General features: G+C 45.8%; 1 protein-coding gene across 2 annotated transcripts in view; it reads right to left on the bottom strand.

Moving 5' to 3' along the window:
- Positions 1-20,336, bottom strand: part of REL (REL proto-oncogene, NF-kB subunit) — a 40,106-nt gene that overhangs the window by 2,836 nt on the left and 16,934 nt on the right. For both annotated transcript variants that reach the window (XM_063391438.1, XM_063391439.1), the window contains 7 exons: positions 18,755-18,903; positions 14,831-14,922; positions 4,856-4,996; positions 1,149-1,253; positions 644-856; positions 249-317; positions 71-145 (listed from right to left, as the gene is read on the bottom strand). In XM_063391438.1, coding sequence (XP_063247508.1) covers positions 71-145; positions 249-317; positions 644-856; positions 1,149-1,253; positions 4,856-4,996; positions 14,831-14,922; positions 18,755-18,903 — 844 coding nt within the window. The remainder of the gene's footprint in view (positions 1-70; positions 146-248; positions 318-643; positions 857-1,148; positions 1,254-4,855; positions 4,997-14,830; positions 14,923-18,754; positions 18,904-20,336) is intronic.

Below are 20,336 nucleotides of genomic sequence, written 5' to 3'. Positions count from 1 at the left end.
ATTAGAATTTTGAGCCAGGAGGAGGGCACTATCTATTTAAACTACTGTCAGATTGCAGGCAAAAACCTACCTTTCTTAATCAGCTTCCCTTCAGGAGTGACAACAGGGAATGGGGCTACTTTGGGCCTCTCCATCGTGTTTGATCCTGTGATGGAACACAACATGAGGGTGCAGCATTTAGAGGAAAACAGCTCCGTCTGAATGTAAGTTCACTCAAACAAGAAGAAAAAGACAAATGTTTTCCTTACCACAGTCCTGTATGAGCTTCTGCCAAGCCAGCGTTGATCTTTGCCTTTTTGCTTTGTTGCCGTATGGATCTACAAAGAAAGGAGGGGAAGGGGAAAGTGTTACATTTCTCTTTAATGAAGGCCTAAAGGAACTTCCTAGTGGCAACAAGTTGTAGTAGGAATTATTTCAAGGAAAATATTGCAGGCGTGGCAGCACTAACAAACCATGCCAGAGTGACCCAACAGTAATTCTGGACTTTTCACTGAAAGAGGGAATAAACCGATTGCTGTAACTGTTAAACCCCAAAACTCTACTTGCTGAAGCAGCGCTGTAGATTTTTTTTATTAATTAAGCCACTACCACGAGCCCTGCATTGATCATGGCTGTTCAGAAGCTCATCTCCTTGGAACCATACCCTTTTCATCTGGCAGGTATCTGAAATCCATGGGCTCACTGACTTCCTGGTCAGAGGGCCTCCGCAGCTGCATCTTCACCGTGACGGGCTCGGTGATGTCCCTGAGGAACGGCGGCGTCCTGAACACGATCGCGACTTGGCGGTGAACGTCGGCCTGGGAGAAGGAACCTTTGGCCTCCCAGTTGTCCAGGACAAACCTGACTTCTATGTCATCTAGGCCATGAGAAACAGAAGATGCTTGTTATGCTGGAAAACTGAAAACTTACAGCAGACAAAAGGGGAGCAGAGTGAGGAGCCTGACTCAGAATTCATATGCAAAGTAAATGGCTCAACTTTAAAGGCACAAGAGGTGCTGAGATCCCATGAACCTGAAAGCTGTTCCACCCTGCTACAAAATCAAACCACTGTGAGGTGTGGTGGAGGGTTTCAGCCCTCCAGGAGGGAAAATGGTCATGGAATGTGTCCATTTGGGAAAAAGAGAGAGAAAAAACCTAGTCCAGATTACCCTTCTGAACTTTGTCACACAGCAGAAATATTTCATCTCCTCCTCTGACGCTTCCACAGTTCTTGTTCACACGACAAATTCTTAATTCTGCAGTGTTGGGAGCTCCTGGAAGCAAACAGGCAAATTTAATGACACACAATTACTGTGGCTTTGTCAATGTTAGGAGGTGCTGGGAGTTCAGGCATATGAAGGGAAGGCAACAGCTGCAGGAGTGTGACACCCTGAAATCCACACAAAGCAAGTCCCTCCACACAGAAAATTCAGCTGCAGGGTCTGATATTCCATGCTGCTTAGCTCCAAACACAAGACACCAGCACTGCTGTGCCACCCACTCCCTAACTATTGTAGAGCAGTCTCGGGTGCTTCCCCCAGTGATGAAGTTGTGCTCAGCCCTGCTGCCCTTCGAGCTGCAGAACTCAAAGCAGTTCTGTGAGGGACTGATTACCCGGTACAGTCACACTTCTCTGGAAAGAGCTGGGCTAGCAAGTCAGGAGAATTCCCCTCGCTGAGGGTCTGGCTGGAGTTCTATTCACAGAGGTCCCTGGCCATCCAGCCTCTCCTCTGTTCCCCTCTGCAGGTGTCCAAGAGCAGCTCTAGGACCGTAATTTCACACCTTCACTGAGGGCAGCAGGTTTCACTCCAAACCACTCAGATTTCCAACTCCAGACTGTGGCTGTACGTGAACAGCCCTCAGGATAGCTGTGGATGGAGAGCTGCCTCTCACCATGAATTAGCCCCCACTGAAGGCTGCACATTGAATTCCAAACAATCTCATGGCTATGGGCGACTCCAATGGGATGGAGCCACACTCTGCCTGGTGATGTCTGGCTCTGTTCCAGAGCAGCAGCTCCAAACATTTAAAATGTCTGGAACGATCGAGCTGGTGCTGCTTGGGCACCATGAAACCGATCCTCCATGAGGCTCCACCACCACCACAAGCTTCCCGTTCCAGACACAGAGAAGAAATACAAAAACCAAAGTTTATGGTGCCAACCTCAAAAAAAAAAAAAAGGCCAACAAAAAACCAAACCAAACCAATCTTCTTTAGACTCTCAGTTTGAATCAATTCCTACCCAAGTACAGCTACAGCACAACACAGACTACACCTAGAGCAGAGTTCCTGATAACCTCTTGCCAGTCCCCAATTACGCAGTTACTATCTGCAGTTATTACTGTCATTATTATAAGTGACAGCTACAGCCTCATGTACATGACACACACCACCTCATTTGCTGAATGAATCAGAAACCTTCAAGGGAGGGGAAAGCAAACAAACCCAGAAACAGCACAGGGCCATGTGATTGCCAGCGTCATGGTGCGCTTTTCACAGGAAGGGTAAAATAAGAATTGTGAGGAAAAGCCTAATTTTACCAGCGTTTCACTTCTGTGTGCTTGAATGGCACTCAACAGCAGAGAATCACAGAGTGATCTGGCTTGGAGGGGACGTTAAAGATCATCCATTTCCAGCCCCCCTGCCATGAGCAGGGACACTGTCCTCTACCACAGGTTGCTCCAAGCCCTGTCCAACTTGGCCTTGGACACTTTGGGGGATGAGGCAGCCACAGCTTCTCTGGGCAACCTGTGCCAGGGCCTCCCCACCTCACAGGGAAGAATTTCTTCCTAATATTCAATCTAACCCTTCCCTGTGTCCATTTGAGGCCATCAGCCCGTTGTATCACTGCATGCCTTTTGTGAAAAGTCCCTCTGCAGCTCTCTTGCAGTTCCCTTTAGGTCCTTGTGACAGATTTTTGGGACAGTATCTCCTTCAGTGGAATCTGTTGTTTTGTCCTTGGACAAGGAATTCAGAAGGGAAATCAACGCACACAAATGCCAGCAGATGTGGATGCACCACTGTGCTGTCAGCAGGCGCACTGAGCCCGGCACCTGCCTCAGAGGGAAACGTTCCTCATCCCCTGTCACCTCAACTCCTGCCCAATTCCTGTTCCTCACTCCCCTACACCACATCCCTGGTGACAAATCCCCAGAGAAATGAGCGCCTCACTGAAAATCACACTGCTTTCAACAAGGGCAGGACAACATGTTCTACCCAACCCCATTTCTCAGAAACGCTGAGCTGCCTCATCTGACCCTTCCTAGGAGTTTTTGATATGCAACCTGGGAAATTTCTGTTCCAAACCAGTTAACTTTAGAAGCATCTGGAAACAGAAGGTGCTGAATTTGAGACACTTGCAGCCTCTGCTAACTGGGTTGCCTGCGTGCTGTCAATACGATTTTTCTGTGTCTCACTATCCAAAGCAAGTGGAGACTATGAGGGATGAGAAAGTGAAGGAAATACTGGGTTTGAAGTGTCCAAGCTGGTTTTCAGAGTATCTCTTTGGTCCTAATCCAAGCAGATCTGTGAAGGCTCGGAGCCCAGGGTTGCCCAGCCTGCAATCCGTGCCACCTGAGGGTACAGCCCGGCCAGAGCAGCTCTAACCAGGCTGACACTTCTAAAAGTAGCTCGCATCTGAAACTGAGCAGGGCCATTTTTTACAATTTGTGGTCACAGCTCTGCACAGCTTTATTTACACGGCTGCTATGCTACAGGGAGGGGTTTGGGTGCCTCCAGTGCTGCCCACAGACACCCCCAGCACCCGCCCCTGCTTCCCCCACTGCGCTCAGCCCCGGCCTCTCACGGATCTGCCAGGGCTGACGTCAGCCCACGGGACAAGTAATCATGATTTGGCACATTTCTAAATGGCATCTGAGGCAGAGCTGCAAATCTGTACATCAGGTTTTTATCTCAGCCCCGATTACTTCAGTGCAAGGGTTCTCAGTAACACAACGCTCACAGTTCCAGCTTCTAGATCATTCTAGAGGAGACTCTAAATGTATCAGAGCCATCTGAGTTCATACTCAACATATTCACAACGGTTATGCCCACATCAACACAATCCTAACAACTTTAGGAAACACAGATGTCATTTTATTCAGTACTTTCTGCTAAAATGAGGACGTCAAATATTTAGCATGGAAACACTCATGGTGCAGAAATGAAAAACACTGAGAGAAAATTTTCCAGGATTAAGAGTTCTTTTGCTACTCTGCTCCCAGAGAGGTGTCCAGCACACACTGGGGGCTAAAGTCTTCAGCTGCTGATGCCCTATGGATGTCCAGTTTTGAGGAATGTGGAAAACAGTGCCAAGAAGGGGTGTCATGTACTTCTGCACCCTCCTGGAGCATGTCCAAGGACTCCTCCATTACCCACCTGTATGGTCAAACAGCCACCAACCAGGACACAACAGGCCTTAAGACAGTTTCCCACTGGGATAAATCTCTCTTGCAAGTCCCATCCCAGAGCCCTCACAAGCCAAAGGCAAGACTCCTCAAGGGCACAGACAGGCTCCAGAGGACTCCCTTGGAAAACAGATCAGCCTTGAGGCAGCCATCCATCTCACTACTGTCACTTTAATCACTTGGCACGTCAGGCACGGGCCTTTCCTTGCAATCACCACTGCTATGTGTGAACAAGGGCTGGAAGAACACCTGAGTGTGAGTCCATGAATGCCATGGACAATCCTTACTCTGGCTGGCCAATCCTGGGATCATGTGTGAATGTATGCTCGCTGTGACTTGCCGTGTGACAGTCGTGCACCTGGCAGCCACAGGAGAGACCCAGAACCAGCAGAGACCTCAGAAAGCTGGCGCTTCTCATCCCAGGCTAGAGAGAAAAAAAAAAGGGGAAAGAAGGCTGAGCTGGTACTCACTGTTGTCATAGATGGGGTTGGAAATCAGAGGAGGAAGGGCTATCGTGTAGTTGCCGTGCTCGTCAGGAAGGAAGGCCTGGAAGCAGAGTCGGACGACGTTGAGGTCGTACTCATCGATGTTGTGCAGCTGCTCCTCAGGCACTGCAGGACAGACAACACTGAGGGTCAGCCACAGAACCTGCACAAATTCTTTACCAAACTGGGATGAATCCTCACCAGTAAAAGAGATGGCGTGGTCCCGACACACGTGCCTGTAGCCCCTGGCAGCTGGACAGGAGCTGCACGAATTATTCCCTTGTTCACAACAAATGATGCTGAAGCCTTTAATGCTTTCCCTGCACCCAACAAAATTCAACTGTCCGAGTCCTCCAGCTGTTTCTTGTGTTTGGGTTCTTCACCTTGCCTTCCACAACAGTTTCAACTATCTATAGTTTGAAAGTAATTTTTTATTCCTCTTTGTGTGTGATAAAATTTACAGAATTAATGTTGTTGCCCAAGAGAAATATTTTGGTACAAAGGGATTCTAGGATCCCATTAAAGATTTTCTGCAGCTCTGAGAGACTTTGGCTATGTGGTATCATAATTTTCCTCTAGAAACTGAGATGGAGAAAGAGTCTGAAGGCAATTCCTGGGGCAAGAATGAAGCTGAAACAACAGAAACCACCTCCCTGTGCCATCACCATCAGTGCCACAGCTGTACCTTTCAGAGCAGGGATTACTGGAGCCATTAGGATACAGATTTGTAACACAAGAAGGAAAGCCTTGCTGGAAAGGATCCGTTTCCTTGCATATACCTCCCAGTGTAAAACCCAGCAATGCATAACCCAAACTCAGCATTTCAACTTTGTTCACTCCTTATTTTAATTACAAGACACAGGGCTTGGGGTATCATTACTGAACATTGCATGTATTCCCAGCTTAATGGACAATTCTGGGAAGAGCAGCCCCCTCTGAATTCTACACTTTCCTTTAAGGTGTGACACTACACCATTATGTTGACATTCAGTGCCAGTAAAAACGAGAAACTGGCTTAATTTCACTTAAGTAGAAGTACTGATAATTAAAATCATTGCAAGTGTTTCTGTTTTCCCAAACCCCTCCAAGCAGCAGTTCAGCTGTTTCACACTCCTCACAGTTACCCAAAGCCAACATGTGCCAAGTCACCAGATCACCAGCTCTCCATTCTCCTCCCCTCCCTTTCAAAGGGCTCTTGCAAGAACAGAGGATCAAACGTGGCTGTGATAAGTCTGGGGACCACACTGTACTGATTAGATTGCCTGCTCTGACCTTTAGCATTTATCACTGGCTCAGGTCTCCACCCTGCCACGAGTGGGATTCCACAATGCCCACTTGAGTGACTTCTTCCTTTTACCTTTTGATAGTGTGAAACAGCAAGTGTGATGAGCTCAGAATACTTTCCACTGGTCTCTACTGCAAAGGGAAATCAAGTCACCTTTCCCCTTTACAAGCCTGTGATCTGCAATATTTCAAGGCAAATACAGCAGCGAGTACAAAACTAAGCAACAACTGTGTGAGCTTCAGCAGTGGTGAGGCCCAGGGGAGCTCTGCCCGTGAGCACTTTGCAGGTTGGTGCTGACTGTGTCACCAGATAGACAAAGTTTTATGCTTCAATGCACTTCATTAGTTCACCTGCTGACCTGAAATAGGATCTTTAGGAAACAGGTTTGGAACAGACAGCTCCTCAGCCTGACATGGATTTGGCTGACTCTGCAGCCCAGCTGCCTCTTGATACAGCCTGGTTCAGAGAACACAGAAAGAAAAGTGCATTTTCCAAAGTGCACCTTGCAGAAGGGCTATCAGGAGAGAGCTCTAATCTGTGCCCTGACAATACGGCCAGCTCCCAAGGACACCCTGACACCAGGGTTTACGTTCCTGTGCTGTGCTAGCCATTGGCAACCATGTGGATCCTTCCAGAGACCCAAGGGGTGGTCAAACCTCAAACCCCTTCACAATTAAACTAAGAACAGAGAGTCAATGCCTTTGCCCGAGTAAGCTGTCTGTGGATGGAAGCTGAGCACGAAATGTGGATCTGGCTTCTGATCAAAAGTCCTGAATCTAAAGTGAGGGCTTTGTGGTTGTGCAACCAAGTCCCTCTCTCACGCTAAAGGAGCCTCAGTCCCGCTCCGTGCTTTCCACAGGGAAATGTGTCTCTTCCTCAGAAATGTAACAGCAGACTGAAGCCTAAGAGTACTCTATAAAAGCAAAAATACTCTAGATATGGAGAAAATTAGCAGTGCTAATTTTCAAATGACATCATTTCCTATGCTACAAACTTGCGCAAATTCCCAATAAATCTGTTTAACACCTGACACAGGAGTGGTGTGCCAAGAATGGCGAGGGACAGAAACACTGTGTACAGCTCATTCTATTGCAGCAAAACCACTGCTCCTGATTTGCATGTTTTTATAAATGATTTCATAGAATTTTAAAAAATCTGTAGTTTGAAAGAGGAAGTGTTCAGTCAAGAGTGATTCCTCTTGGGCTATTTTTAACCAGACAAGAAGAACATAACAGTGCAAAAAAAGGAGAACAAGACAGCTGCAACTCCATCTTGCGATGACACACTTTAAAAAAGAGAGAGACCAGATTCCATGTGCATATGAAGAAGCACACAGCTTTCACCAATTCCAAAACAAGACAATCATCCAAACAAAACAAAATGTTATTTTTAACAAACATCTAATTCTGCTCCCTCTGAAGTCAATTTGAGAGCAGCCACTAACTTGGACTGGATGCTGGCTTACACCCTGGGAATATTAAAAGCAAACAAAGCTGAGGCAGACAAACACCCTGAGTAATGCCTGGAGTGCGGCCGGATGGAGGATGGTCATGTCACTCCATGTTATTCCACCAACTTCTGTGCAGAAGGACAACAGACGGGGTTAAACCTGACAAACCTGAAGTTATTAAAGTTAGGAAACGCTGTCGAAGATTTTGGGAACGCTATGTGCTGGAGAGGAGGAGCAGCCACTGCATCAAGCCCTGCAAGCTCTGCACAAGCAGGACTGAGAGCAAGGGCATCACACGTGTGAAGTGCAGACGTTGCCCAGCGTGGCACCTTGGGGGCACAGGTACGGTGAAAAAAGGCTCCAACACAACACACAAACCAAAAAAACAGAAAGAGGAGAAGTTCTCTGGGTTTGGCAACGGTTCAACTTCCTCTTCTGACTGTTGCTTGCTGTGTGGTTCCACACCTTTGTGCCTTCATCTGGATCCAGGCAAAAGAGCTTGAACCCAACCAAAAGCCTGGGTATGTTCCTGTGATGGCCCAGGCTCATCACAAAAAATAGCATAAACGTGGCAGAAATCCTTTAACTGTAGTTATCTCTGCACACAGGAACACTTATTTGTAAGCCTTACAAGGAGCTTTCAGAAGTAACTCACAGAAAATAAAATAATAGTTAAAAAATAAGTAAAAGTCCAAGTTAAATGTGGAATATGATGTCAAAAAAGTCCATAAAAATACCAGCAACACCATGGTAAAAGAAATCCAACTCTGCTCACCAAGACTGTTGCTATAGGGTTGCAAAGGGAGTACCTGGGGTTGCAGTCAAACCTGGGGAGGATTTGCTGTTCATCTGGAAAGGTGCTACAAGAACCAATAAATAATTTCTTTATACATCTGTTTACAAGACTTCTGAACAAAATGCTGGTTCTTCAACTTTACTAAATAATTATCTTGGAAATAATTCCATAACGCATTGTCTGCCAATGTGGTAAGAGACCAACACAGTCACAGTGTGGGCAAAACACCCCATATGAGCTAAACTATGAACTCCTCCCAAGCTGAGCTGACTGATCCAGGCAGCTCCCAGGCATTAGGTTGGGGTTGTCCCTGTCTCCAAGATTTTGTCTCCAAAATCCACAGATGCCCCACTGGGATTCCACTGGATTCCACTGAGAACCTGCTGGATTTGCTTCTGTAACACAAAATTGGAGACTTTCTGGGTTCAACACACCAACATGCAAGGCCAAGTTTGGACACAAAATTAAAGATGCTGGTAATGTCAGGCCTCCTGTTTATTAATTTTTAATTACAGTTTTATAGGTTTTTTAGTATTTCAACAGCTTTCAACATCCAGCAAGGCCAATAAAATGCCATTTATATGATTAAATTAATGGGGGATTAAGGGCTCTGATGTTCACTGATAATGTGATGCTTCAGGGAAAGTGAAAGTTTATTCTGAACATTGAAGAGAAATGATCAAGGGTTTGGTTTTTTGACTGATAATGTGACACCTATCAAACAGCAGATCCCTCACAGAGAGCCCATCAACCAGCTAATAATGTCAAGCTCCTGGAGTGGGCAGAGCTGGAGGCATTTCAACTTAACCTGCACGGAAACTTCCAGGGCAAACAATGTGGTGTGACACAGTAAGAGAGGAGGCTCTGTGGAGAGCACAGATCACCCTGCAGAGGGACATCCTGTGACCTTCCCCCATCAGTGAGGGGCTGCAGGGGCACATGAGCCACATGAGACGTCAAAGAGAGTGACCTTCCACAAGTTAAAACACCCTAGAGATCACACATCATTAATAATCATCACACATCCCTCCCCACATGTGTGGGGAACACACATCATTAATAATCATCATGGGTTGTTTCTCTCTTACGCAGATGAGGGTTTTTAATTTAGGGATATGCTGGGAGCTCAGTTTCATTTAAGGGATGACACAGAGGTGGTTTGCCTCCAGGGTTTTGCTCCTGGAGTACAAAGATACCCCCCTTGGCCCTGATACCGACTGGGCAGTCTGACTCGGTCCATGCCAGAAGTTTTGCTGCAAAAGGTGGCTCTGCCCAACCTTTCCAGCACTGCTCGGGCTGGCTTAGCTCTCATGTGGTGAATCAGATCAAGGAACTGGTCTGGCTCAGAACTATCTTGCCAGAAGGGAAGATGAAAAGGCTTGTGTTCAGCCAGCTGGTTCCCACGACAGGCAGCCCTGGTGCAAGGAAATCGGGGGAAGGAGAGCTTCTTCAGAGCTGGTGCTGATTTACACCAGGTTCAGCCAGGCAGGGAAATGGGCTGCAGGTCACTGGTCCCTCCTGGTGCCCAGGAGGTCCATTTCAGATCCAGCTTATCCCCCCAGCCTAAGTCCCTGCTGCAGCCACAGCTGTGCTGCTGTAGCCTTTTACTAACACCTCCCGAGGGGCAGGGTCATGGAATGGTCTGGGTTGGAAAGGACTGTAAAGGTCATCCATTTCCAACCCCTTGCCATGGGCAGGGACACCAACCACTACTCCAGGTTGCCCCAAGCCCTGTCCAGCCTGGAATTGAACACTTCCAGGGATGGGGCAGCCACAGCTTCTCTAGGCAACCTGTGCCAGGGCCTCACCACCATTAAAGAATTTCCTTTGTATATCCAACCTAATTTTCCCCTCTTTTTGTTTGAACCCATTACTCCTTGTCTCATCACTGCAAACCCTGATGAAGAGTCCTGGTGAAGCTGGGAACAAGGGGAGGGAAGGTCTGTGGCAGCACTGTGTTCCCCCTCCTAATACACCCCACCTATTTCTTACATTGAGATCCACAAAAAGGTAATTTTCAACCAATTCTGCAGAAAAAGAGAAACTTTTACGTGTACCTTGAAACAGAATGTGCATCAGCAACACTCATTTTTAAAAAAGCAAAAACTCAGGGAGTTGATGAGTGCAAACAACTAAAATTCAGATGCCATTCTAGAGTCAGTAAATGCCCAAATGCCTATGGATACGTTCCCCTGGTTTACAGAAGAAAGAAACACAGGGAAGGCGAATGGTCCCGCCAAGGGAAGAACTGGAAATAAAAATTAAAATTTTCAAAACTCAGCATTTGTTTTGCCTAGACAATGTTTCTCTGGCTTCTTTTCCTTTTTTAAGTTCCATGTGAAAAAGGTGTAGTTGGAACAGATTTAAATGAGTGTATCCATCAGCCTCTGTACATTCCCAGCACCTTTCTTTAGCAGTTTCTGTTTCTATCATAAAAAAATAAAGAAGTCAGCATTTTTGTCTTGCTACTTGGTAGTTTTCCTTTTTAAACAATTTGAAAGGGGGCTGTCCTTTATATTAACATACACATTTTGGAATAAGCAGAAAAGAGCATTTGCATGAGAACAGAAGACCAAAGAGCTTTCCAAAGCTGAGTGCTAAAGTCATGCCATGATCGGGACATGTGGGTTTGCTCTGTGCCTCTTCAAAAGCCGATGACTCTTACTATTAAGATTTTACACTTCAGGATTTAACTGGTTTTGAACTGGATTGCACATTTGTTTCAACATAAGAAAAGCAGCTCAAAGTTTCTTGTGATATCCAAGGAGATGATTACAATGGACACCTTCAACCCATTCCCAACCCAAGGATTCTTGCCAAGAGCTGCTCACGTAATCCACGGCTCCACAGAACTCCCCGAGGAGCCGGCGCAGGTGGAAAGGGGGATCCCTCAGGAGAGCGGCGTCAGAGGAGAGGGGGCTTCTCGTGGAAGCGGTGCCGGAGGAAGCTGCGGAGAGGGCACGGCGTGGGCAGGATGCGAGCGCGGCGGGGGCGTCACGGCACAGACGGTGACGAGCGCGGAGCCGCCGCGGGGTCAGCTGCTCGCGGGTGGAAAGGGGAAATGGCAAAGGAAACACTGCGGAGGCACACGCAGACGTGCTGAGGTGGGGGGTGCAGGGGACAGCCTAAAAATGAACCGCGCGCTCGTAAGCACAAGCGATTGCAAAGGAGCAGGAAGCTTAAGCCTGTGGCAAGCTCCAGGGAAAGTCAGGTTATCCCCTCTGATAAAAACTGCCTGGAATTTGATGCTTCTCTGGAGTTCTCACTCCAGGTCTGGGGTTTCATGCCGTCATGCATCTGGCTAGAAAAAGGTGAGTCCTCTGTAACACTGCACTTAGTACAGTTTTTCCCTAATTTAAAGAAAACACTCAGGGCTTTTCCTCATTGACAATTAACTCGAGTTGTTATTAACTCAATTGTTGTCTCTATGTCAAGTCACACCCACTCACAAAAGCTCTTAACTGAAAACTGGCTCTTCTTTTAATTTGAGTTGGCTGTACATCAGAGAGTGCATGGGAAGACAAGGATATGGCACAACTCAACAGCTCCTAAAAGAAAACAAACACCATAGAAAGGAGACATGGACCAGCTTCACTGGAGGAGTAACTCTGCTCCCTCAATGCTGTGCTAGTTGTATCATCATCACCATGCCAAGGAGCCCTAGTTACATGCTAGGCTGACACTGTGCCACATTTCCCTGGAGTGCTCAGAGATGAGACAAAAGGGATTTCTAGAATTCTTGAGATTGTCAGAGGACAAAAATATACGGGATGTGCTTTGGGAACACAACAGATCATGAACACGGTGTGGAAACAGCAATTCCCTCTCTCTCAAGCAAGGCTAACACAGGAGATGCAACATGATTGCAAGTCATCCATCCTAGTGAAGGCACACAGCTCCTACAGCCTGTGCTGAACCTCCCAAGGGATAAATGCTGCCAGCCAACACTGGGAATTCACAGAGAGACAGACTTGCACTGGCACACTTGCAGAATGATTCCGATGCAGACACCTCCAGCTGGGCACACGGCAGTGATCTGGAAACAGATTCCAATCACCCAGGGATTCCAAGGTAGCCATCAATTGTTTAGGGTCGATACTGAACCTCTCTTCCCCAGATGGAGGCTCAGGACAGGGCATGTTTGTTCCAGAAGAAAGTGGGAAAGAAAAAGACAAGCCAACCAACACACAAGCACCCTGAAGGCTCATTTTCCATGAAGTTTCTTTGATGATGTCATACAAGAAATGAGTAACACCAACTTGCGACCTGCTTAGAGGATGCACAGCTCCAGAATGTTTCTAAACAGGAAAGTCAGATGCCTTTCTGTAGACACAGAGGTAAAGCACAATGCAGGATGGATTCAGCACAGCCTGCGCAATCCTGGGAAAGGTACCAACACTCCTCTGACCTTAAAAAACAAACTAAATCCATACATAAAACTTTCAACCTTATCAAGCAGCGAACCCTGTGGTGACTCACAAAACCTTGTTCTGATCAACTAAATAAACACATAAAAATATTCCTGTCACTACTCCTGTTTTATTAGACCTTGGTCCCAGCCCTTTCTAGGCTCTGCTCAATGTGAGACTGCCCTAGAGGCCATTCCCAAGTGGCTCTGCTTTGTGCTGACACGTTAGCACGCGCCGAAGGGCAATGATGCGGCTGGGGATTGCCAGCGGCCCCTTCTCAGCACAGCCCCTGCCCAGAGCAGGCTGCTGCCCTGTGTGCCACCCAGGCAGGCTCTCCCCTGCTGCCAGGGCAGCAATGTGCCCTCCTCCACTGCTGGACTGGCAGGAAGGAGCCCAGGATCTGCCTGGATGCTACCAAGCACAAGCAAGCATAATCACTCAAAATTTATTAGTGAAAGTGGAGTTAAGTGCCAACAACTGTAAAAATCTACTTCCTTCTACAGAAAAGTTCCCCTTTTATTGTTTGAAATCAAGGTAGAGCCGGCTGAGTCAAGGCAACATAATTCAAACCCTTAAAGTGTTTAAACTGTGCAGATGAACTAAACTCCTGTCAAAATACTGTGTCCATACATTATCATAACCAGGGTAATTGTTCAGATGGATCATCAGGGCCATCAACCTGATTCCAAACAGCTGCTCTAAAATTAAGAAAAATATCTAAGACATTTCTTATTCTGTGCTAAACTCAACATCCTTCTTTTTGTCCCAGTTCAGGGACATGTATTTTAAAGCCAGCCAGAAATCCAGCTCTCATCTCTCCATAAAGGATCTTACCTGAATATTGCATGAGTTCTGTGAGTGTTCGAAAATCCACATAAGTGTCTGGAGAATCGCCAAGCTCCTGCCACACTTGGGGAAATACATGACTACATTGACACTGTTTAGCTAATAATTTGGGGCTACTTATGCTTTTCAGCTAATTCTCCCCAGTTGTGCCTGCATTCTGGTCCCATTCCAGTTGGCCCAAAACTTTGCAGTGTGTTCTCCACCCCCTCTGTGCAGAGAACTTGGCAGGTAAATTGCTGTGAGGGGAGTTGGTTTAGCAAGTTGATCTGAAGGGAAACCACCATCCTTTTTTTTTTTTTTGCTTTCAAGTTGGTTTTCCATTGGAGCAACACACTGTGAGGCCACGCAGCCCCTGTGTGTGGAGGTGTGAGGAAAGTGGTGGGAGTGTGTGAGCAGGGATGGAGGGAAGAGCAGGATGACTCCTCCTGAGAGCAGCCCACAGATCAGTCACACCACACCAAACTTTGTGGGCAAGCCCTCACAGGTGTCATTCCAGGCCCTGCCTCTGACCTTGATGAGCCCAACCACAGCATCACAGGATGGTTTGGGGTGGAAGGGACTTGAAAGATCAACAGTTCCAACCCCTGCCATGGGTAGGGACACCTCCCACCAGAGCAGGCTGCTCCAAGCCCTGCCCAGCCCAGACTTGGCATTGCAATCCTGCTGTGGATTTCTGAGCTTCCATGCTGCCAAATCAAGTAAGGAGCAGTTCCCAGGGGGATATCAGCCCCCTGACCTGGTCACAAGAAACACAGCAAGAGAAGAATGAGAAAGTGGCAAGTGGGATTTGTATTGTTGGCTGAAGTTGTTGCAGTTAAGCTAATTCAATCTTTTGCTCTCATTGCTGCCAAAACTGGGGAAATCCAACTCCCAAAACACTTGAAGAAGTTTCCAGGAAAGGTTTCTGCTGCTATCCCACTCCCTCTGTCCAAGCAGCAACTCAGACTGCTGCTGGGAATTACAAAAGCTCAATATAAAAAAAAAGGGCAACTATCCAAATAGATCATCACGTGATAACTGGGAAGAAAGACTGGGAGGGACACAGAAGGGGAATACTGTTTCTCAGAAAGACATTTTTTGGAAAAAAAAAATAGAGCTCCAACACAAAAGCAAAGGCAGGACAGGACAAAAAGCCCCACCACCATGCCAAGAGAACCAGCTGATTTCCACTCACCATTGAAAGGGTTAATTTTCTTCGAGATTCGTAAAGAAATGGATTCCTTCAGGTCTTTCTTCTTCACACACTGAATGCCCAAGTTCTGAAAACTGAAGCATATGTGGCAAGATTTCAGCAGCTAATAACATGTTCAGTGTAGACTATTAAATAAAATATTCATGTTAATTAGTGTGATAACATCCAGTGTGAAATGAGAAAAAGCTTCTTTTGAGAAGGGTGTACAAGACCTGAAGAGCAGAGATGCCATTTTTCCTAAAGTAAGGGCAGACACAGAAGCAAAAAAGCCCTAAAATAAAAATTTAAATAATTTACATTATTAAGAACATATATTTCTGTATTAAAAAATATTACTCTGCAGTAAACCTACAGTGATTAAAAAGTCAGATAATCAGTCTTGGGTGATTTATAGTGACAATCATTTTTGTAATCAATAAACCTGGTAATTTGCATTAGTTAAAGGATATGCTCTCCTGCTCTTATCAGGGAATGTAAATCTAATACACTATTATAAAGTTGGTTTTTTTTAACAAGTCAAAACAGGTTTTTAAATCTCACATAGTTATGGAAAAGTTCTGAAGAGCTGCAGCTCCTCCTGATTTGCATGAAAGTGCAGGTCACCCTGATGCAGGAGGTGGGGGGAGTCCCAGCCAGGCTGACTCTTTCCCACATGGAAAAACCATGACATCATCAAAGCTGAGTGGATGTAAAGCAGGAAGTTTAAAAAAAAAAAATCAAAAAAAAAAATCTGTGTTTCATGATGTTACAATAAGCTCTGAAGATGGGTTGTGTCAGCAGGCATCTTTCTCCAGAAGTCCCAGCCATTTCCCTTCCTTTGAAACTCCACAAACTTTATTTGCTTTAGCAAAAGAGCATCTTACTGTACCTAAAGATATTCCTTGTTCCTGCCAAGAGCGCTTGTACACTTTCGAACAAGACTATCCTAGTATGATGTTAAGTTTAATTTCCCTAAACTCCCTTGTCTGCACCCAAAACACTCTCTTCAGAGGTTCCCAAACCCTGAACACTTGGGCTCCACTTCCAGAACCTCTGCTCACTAGAGGAAGGCACAGGCTTCCTTTGCAAACCGAACATGACATGACCTAGGGGAAAATAAAACACAGCAGCATCTCATCATTCACTGAAGCACTTTCCCTTCACATCGTGGCTACCGGCATTCAGATTGGGACTATACCTTGATGAGCAATCCTATTTCCACCTGCTCCTGGAGAAAGTACTTTCTTTAGGGCTTGATCACAGCACACGTTATTCCCACCCCCCCTCAGAATACCCACTGTATTCCACAGATTGTTTGAAGCACGCTTCAAAGTCCACAAACAAACAGAGGCAGTTCCTTATTACACCCCAAATGAAGCCTCTCATGCACCGGAGGCTTTTCAGCAGCCCGAAATTCTCAGATTATCAGGGTTTTCTAAGCCTGTGCTGTCACAGTGAAAGTGTGTGTTTAACCATGCCTAAGCAGAGGCTGGCTCAGAGGAGGAACTGCCGAGAGCCCCAGCAGGGCTGTGGGGTTTCACATCGATGGGCGCTGACAGGAAGCAAGTGAGATAACGAGAAGAGAGAGGGAGAAGTAGGAAGAGAGAGAGAAAAAATGAAAAACATCTCAAAAAACTATGATATCATCCTCACAGAGGGAGGAAACTAGGAAGTAAAAATCTGAGTACACAGGCAGCCCCACAAGCTCTGATTTTCATACTCTTGCCTTGATGTCTCGGCCAGGGAGGGCTCTGATCAAGTTTGGGCAGCAGTACAAAGATCTTTATACCACAGGCAGAACAAAACGCTTGAGAACTTTAAAACATGGGGAACTTTGAACAGTAGAAAGCAGAGTAATCACTCGGAGCAGCCCAAAATCTGTGATTAATAATTCCACTTCTACTGAGGAAAAAAAAAATGGATTTTTGCTCAATTTGGGATGCTCAACAAGAGCAAAGGGCCAGAAACACTATTGACAGAGGACATCTCCTGCTCACTAGTACTGGAGGAGGCTTTTCTCCAACATGGACTCGAAGAGAAGAATGTGAAGATTGAGTCACCAGCCACAAAAAGGAAAATGACTTTAAACATCCAGATCCAATTATGGATCATACTGTTCTTTCATCTTAAAGCAACCAATGATTTGTTAAAAAAAATGAGTGTACCGATGCTGGAAACATTTCAAAGGGAATGTGTCGAGCCTCCTCCCATCAGGATCTCCAGTGTCAAACACAAAGCTCACAGTTTCACATTATCAATAAAATGAAAGCAGCCCACTTACTATTCTGTAGGAAACTGAGAGGCTCATATCCTAAAAATACTGAGAGGAATTCATGGATGGAGCAAACAAGCAGCAGGGCTTGAAGTGAAACAGAGGCATGGCATTATGCCAAAGGACAGGATTTGATGCAAACGTGCAATGGAGATGAAATCACAATCTGCAAATAAATATTCGCAGAGCATCCCGGTGTTTCTTGGTGTGACATCCTGTAATGGCCTCTCTAACAGGCTTGTCTTGTGCCTCCACATCGAACCTTGTGCAACCAAATGCCAAGAGGAGAAACAATCATCAGTGTCTTCCTGCACTCAGTGATGGGAGCACAGGGCCAGAAAAGGTGTTAAGCAATCGGGCTTTTCTGCTTCGGATCAGCAGGCACAGAGCTGAGGGGAGGAAGTGGGATGGGCCAGAACAGCAGACTTCCTTTGACCTTGGCTGAGGAAGCTCGATCTGAGAAGACAAAGGGGAAGCTGGTGAATGGATGGTCAGATGAAGGTGCAAGGTCCTGTTAGAGTTTAGGATGTTTGCAAGTCAGCCTGCCCCGTGCCACTGGATCACAGTGTAGCACATCTCTTGAGCCTGGGCTGGATGCTGAAGCAGCATCTCCACTGTTTACTTCACCATGAGGCACTCACCACCTTCAAAACAGATGTGTCTTCAGCTCTCTCCTTTAATAGTGTCCTCCTGACTAAACCTGGGTAAACATGGAGTAATTTCACCAACACCAACAGAATCCCATTGGCCTGAGAGCTGTGTGTAAGAGCTACTTACACACTGAAATATTTACCTGATTTTCTTCCCAGCTCAGTTATGCTTACCCCAAAGCAATAGCCTACTTCCATATTTCCTACATTGCAAACTGGGAACCACAAACAGCTTGCCAGTTCTAAATTCCCTTCTGCAGCAATAATCACTCCATGTTTGCTGCAGCTTATTGTGCTTTTATGTTATTACACGAGACCTGGTAAACTTAGAGGAAACACCATCAAATACAATTGTACTTGAGATACTCTTAATAGCACTAAGAAATGTCTTGTACACATCCCGAGTTTTCCTCACTGCATCCACAAGCAGATCCTTCCCTGGCACACCCACTCTTCAGAGCTGGACTGGAGCAGAATCTGTATTTTCACTCAAAAAACCCCAACCCAAACAACAAGAAACAACAGTGACGGCTACTAACACATTTCTAGACGTGTCACAACCACTATCTTCTAGATCACGTGATGCTCAGCCACTACAAACTTTCTCCAGAAAGTCCAAATATAATTCCATGGAAGATGAGAACTTCCCTCATCAGCACGAAGTATGAATTCTAATGCTGTTACCCTCTTACTCATCATTTTTACATGTAGGAAAGTGCCATGCTTAAGAGTAAGATGTATTAATGAACCAGGCTAAAAAAAAAGTAAGTGGGAGAAAGGAAAAGAAGACAGACACTGGGAGAATGGATAAAGGAAAGAAAAAGCACAAGCGTAGTATTGAAAAGAGAAGGAAATACTTCCAAGGGAAGTTCCCTGAGACAGATTAGTAAACTACAGCAAAAATAGCATTATAATTGCTCTTTTAATCATTAATGAGTTTTAAAACACAAGATTAGCAAATCACTTGCATAATTAATCAAACTCCCAAGCAACACCATTACTCACGACAGGACTCGCCGTTCTGGCCCAAACTCAGCTTCGTAGTAGCCATCTCTGCAGTCTTTTCCAACCAGATCATGAGGGTGTGGCTTGTAGGGTTCATTCTTCGTTACCAACGTAGTTCTTATTTTTACCTTTCCAAAATAGTTTAGAATCTACAAAAAAAAGGCGGGATAGTTTCAAGATTTTAGGTCTCAGTCCCCATCTGTTACAGGAAATAAATTTTATCCTGAAATGTTCTACAGAAGGAACACCAGAGCTACGCAGGTGACCATACAGAAATGTTGCTTGAAGAACAAGTCTACCTCCAAAGATTCTAGGAAAGAAATTCATAAAGGCTCAGGGATGAGGATAATACCTGAGCATGGAACACTAAGTAGTGGAAGAGGATCTTAACAGATACAGCACGACACAATCCCCTCTGAAGTTGCTGGGTTTTTCCCCAACTAATTCTCAGATGAGTATTCCATCTTACATTCAAGCGCTTTCACAGCAGTCATCAGCATAATTCAATGCTCCTTTCTCAGGTGCATAAAAGCAACCTCAAGCAGATGGCTACCAGTGAAGTCACTGAGCATGAGGGAGTGTAAAAAAAAAAGGGACAAAAACCAGTTTGGCCTAAATTGTTTGACACATAAAAACTTGAAAGCAAATACAAGACTTGCTCAGGCACACGTCTGTGCAGAGGTGAATTCTTCTCCTCCACTTCCACAGTTCCTCTCCTTCTCTTTCTTTCCTCCTCCTGGAAACTCCAAGGATCCATCACAATCCTTTTTAGTCAACACTTCAAATCTTTAACTTGAACTGTACTCTTTTAGCTGTCATCATCTGTTTGCATCAATCTCCAATTTGGTTCCCTTCAGTTTCCAACAAGCCACTGTTACTTTTTACCCTTAAAAAAATACTTCCACTACTCCTTCACTTTCTTCAACCATTACATCATTTCCCCCTCATTTCACACCCAGCCCCATGAACATGAAGTCTGATCTAGTTGCTTTTGGTTCTCCAGTTCCCCATTGATGTTCATCATCATAACCACACCATGAAATTTAATCTCCTCCTGGCCCCTCTCTTCACATTTCCATCTCTAGAGGGGACTCCCCTGGAACATAATCAGCACTAAAGCCTCCCACGGGCTTCAGGGAGGCAGGAATTCACCTAGAAATCACCTGCTATCAGTACAATCAGCTCTGTCATCAACAGTCACCTTTCAAAAGAACAAACTTGGCCAGGCTTGCATAGTCACATACCCATATCCCATCTCCCCTTTGGGTTCTGCCTGGCCTTCATGTGCAGCACAGTCCAAGAAAAGAGGAATCAAGGCTTGATTCAGCCCATTCAGCTTGTGCCCTGACACAGACTCAGGCTGAGAGTCTGTGCAAACCTCTACTCTTGCCAACAGCCCACACAATTCCTTGTTCAATTGGCAGCGTGCTGGAAAAATGAGTCTGGCACCATCTCCATTTCCTGCATTCCCTAACCAAATCTGGCACTGTGATAGTCAAAGGGAAACCTTTGCTTCTTCCCTTAGTAATTCTGGCTCCAGGGCTGGACCAACTTCCACAGTTGCTTCATGCAATAGACTCAC

Source organism: Prinia subflava, chromosome 2 (assembly GCF_021018805.1).
Source record: "Prinia subflava isolate CZ2003 ecotype Zambia chromosome 2, Cam_Psub_1.2, whole genome shotgun sequence".
In the NCBI taxonomy this organism is placed as follows: Eukaryota; Metazoa; Chordata; class Aves; order Passeriformes; family Cisticolidae; genus Prinia; species Prinia subflava.
The sequence above is the reverse complement of the archived record's forward strand: the minus strand, read 5'-3'. Positions and strand labels throughout refer to the sequence as shown.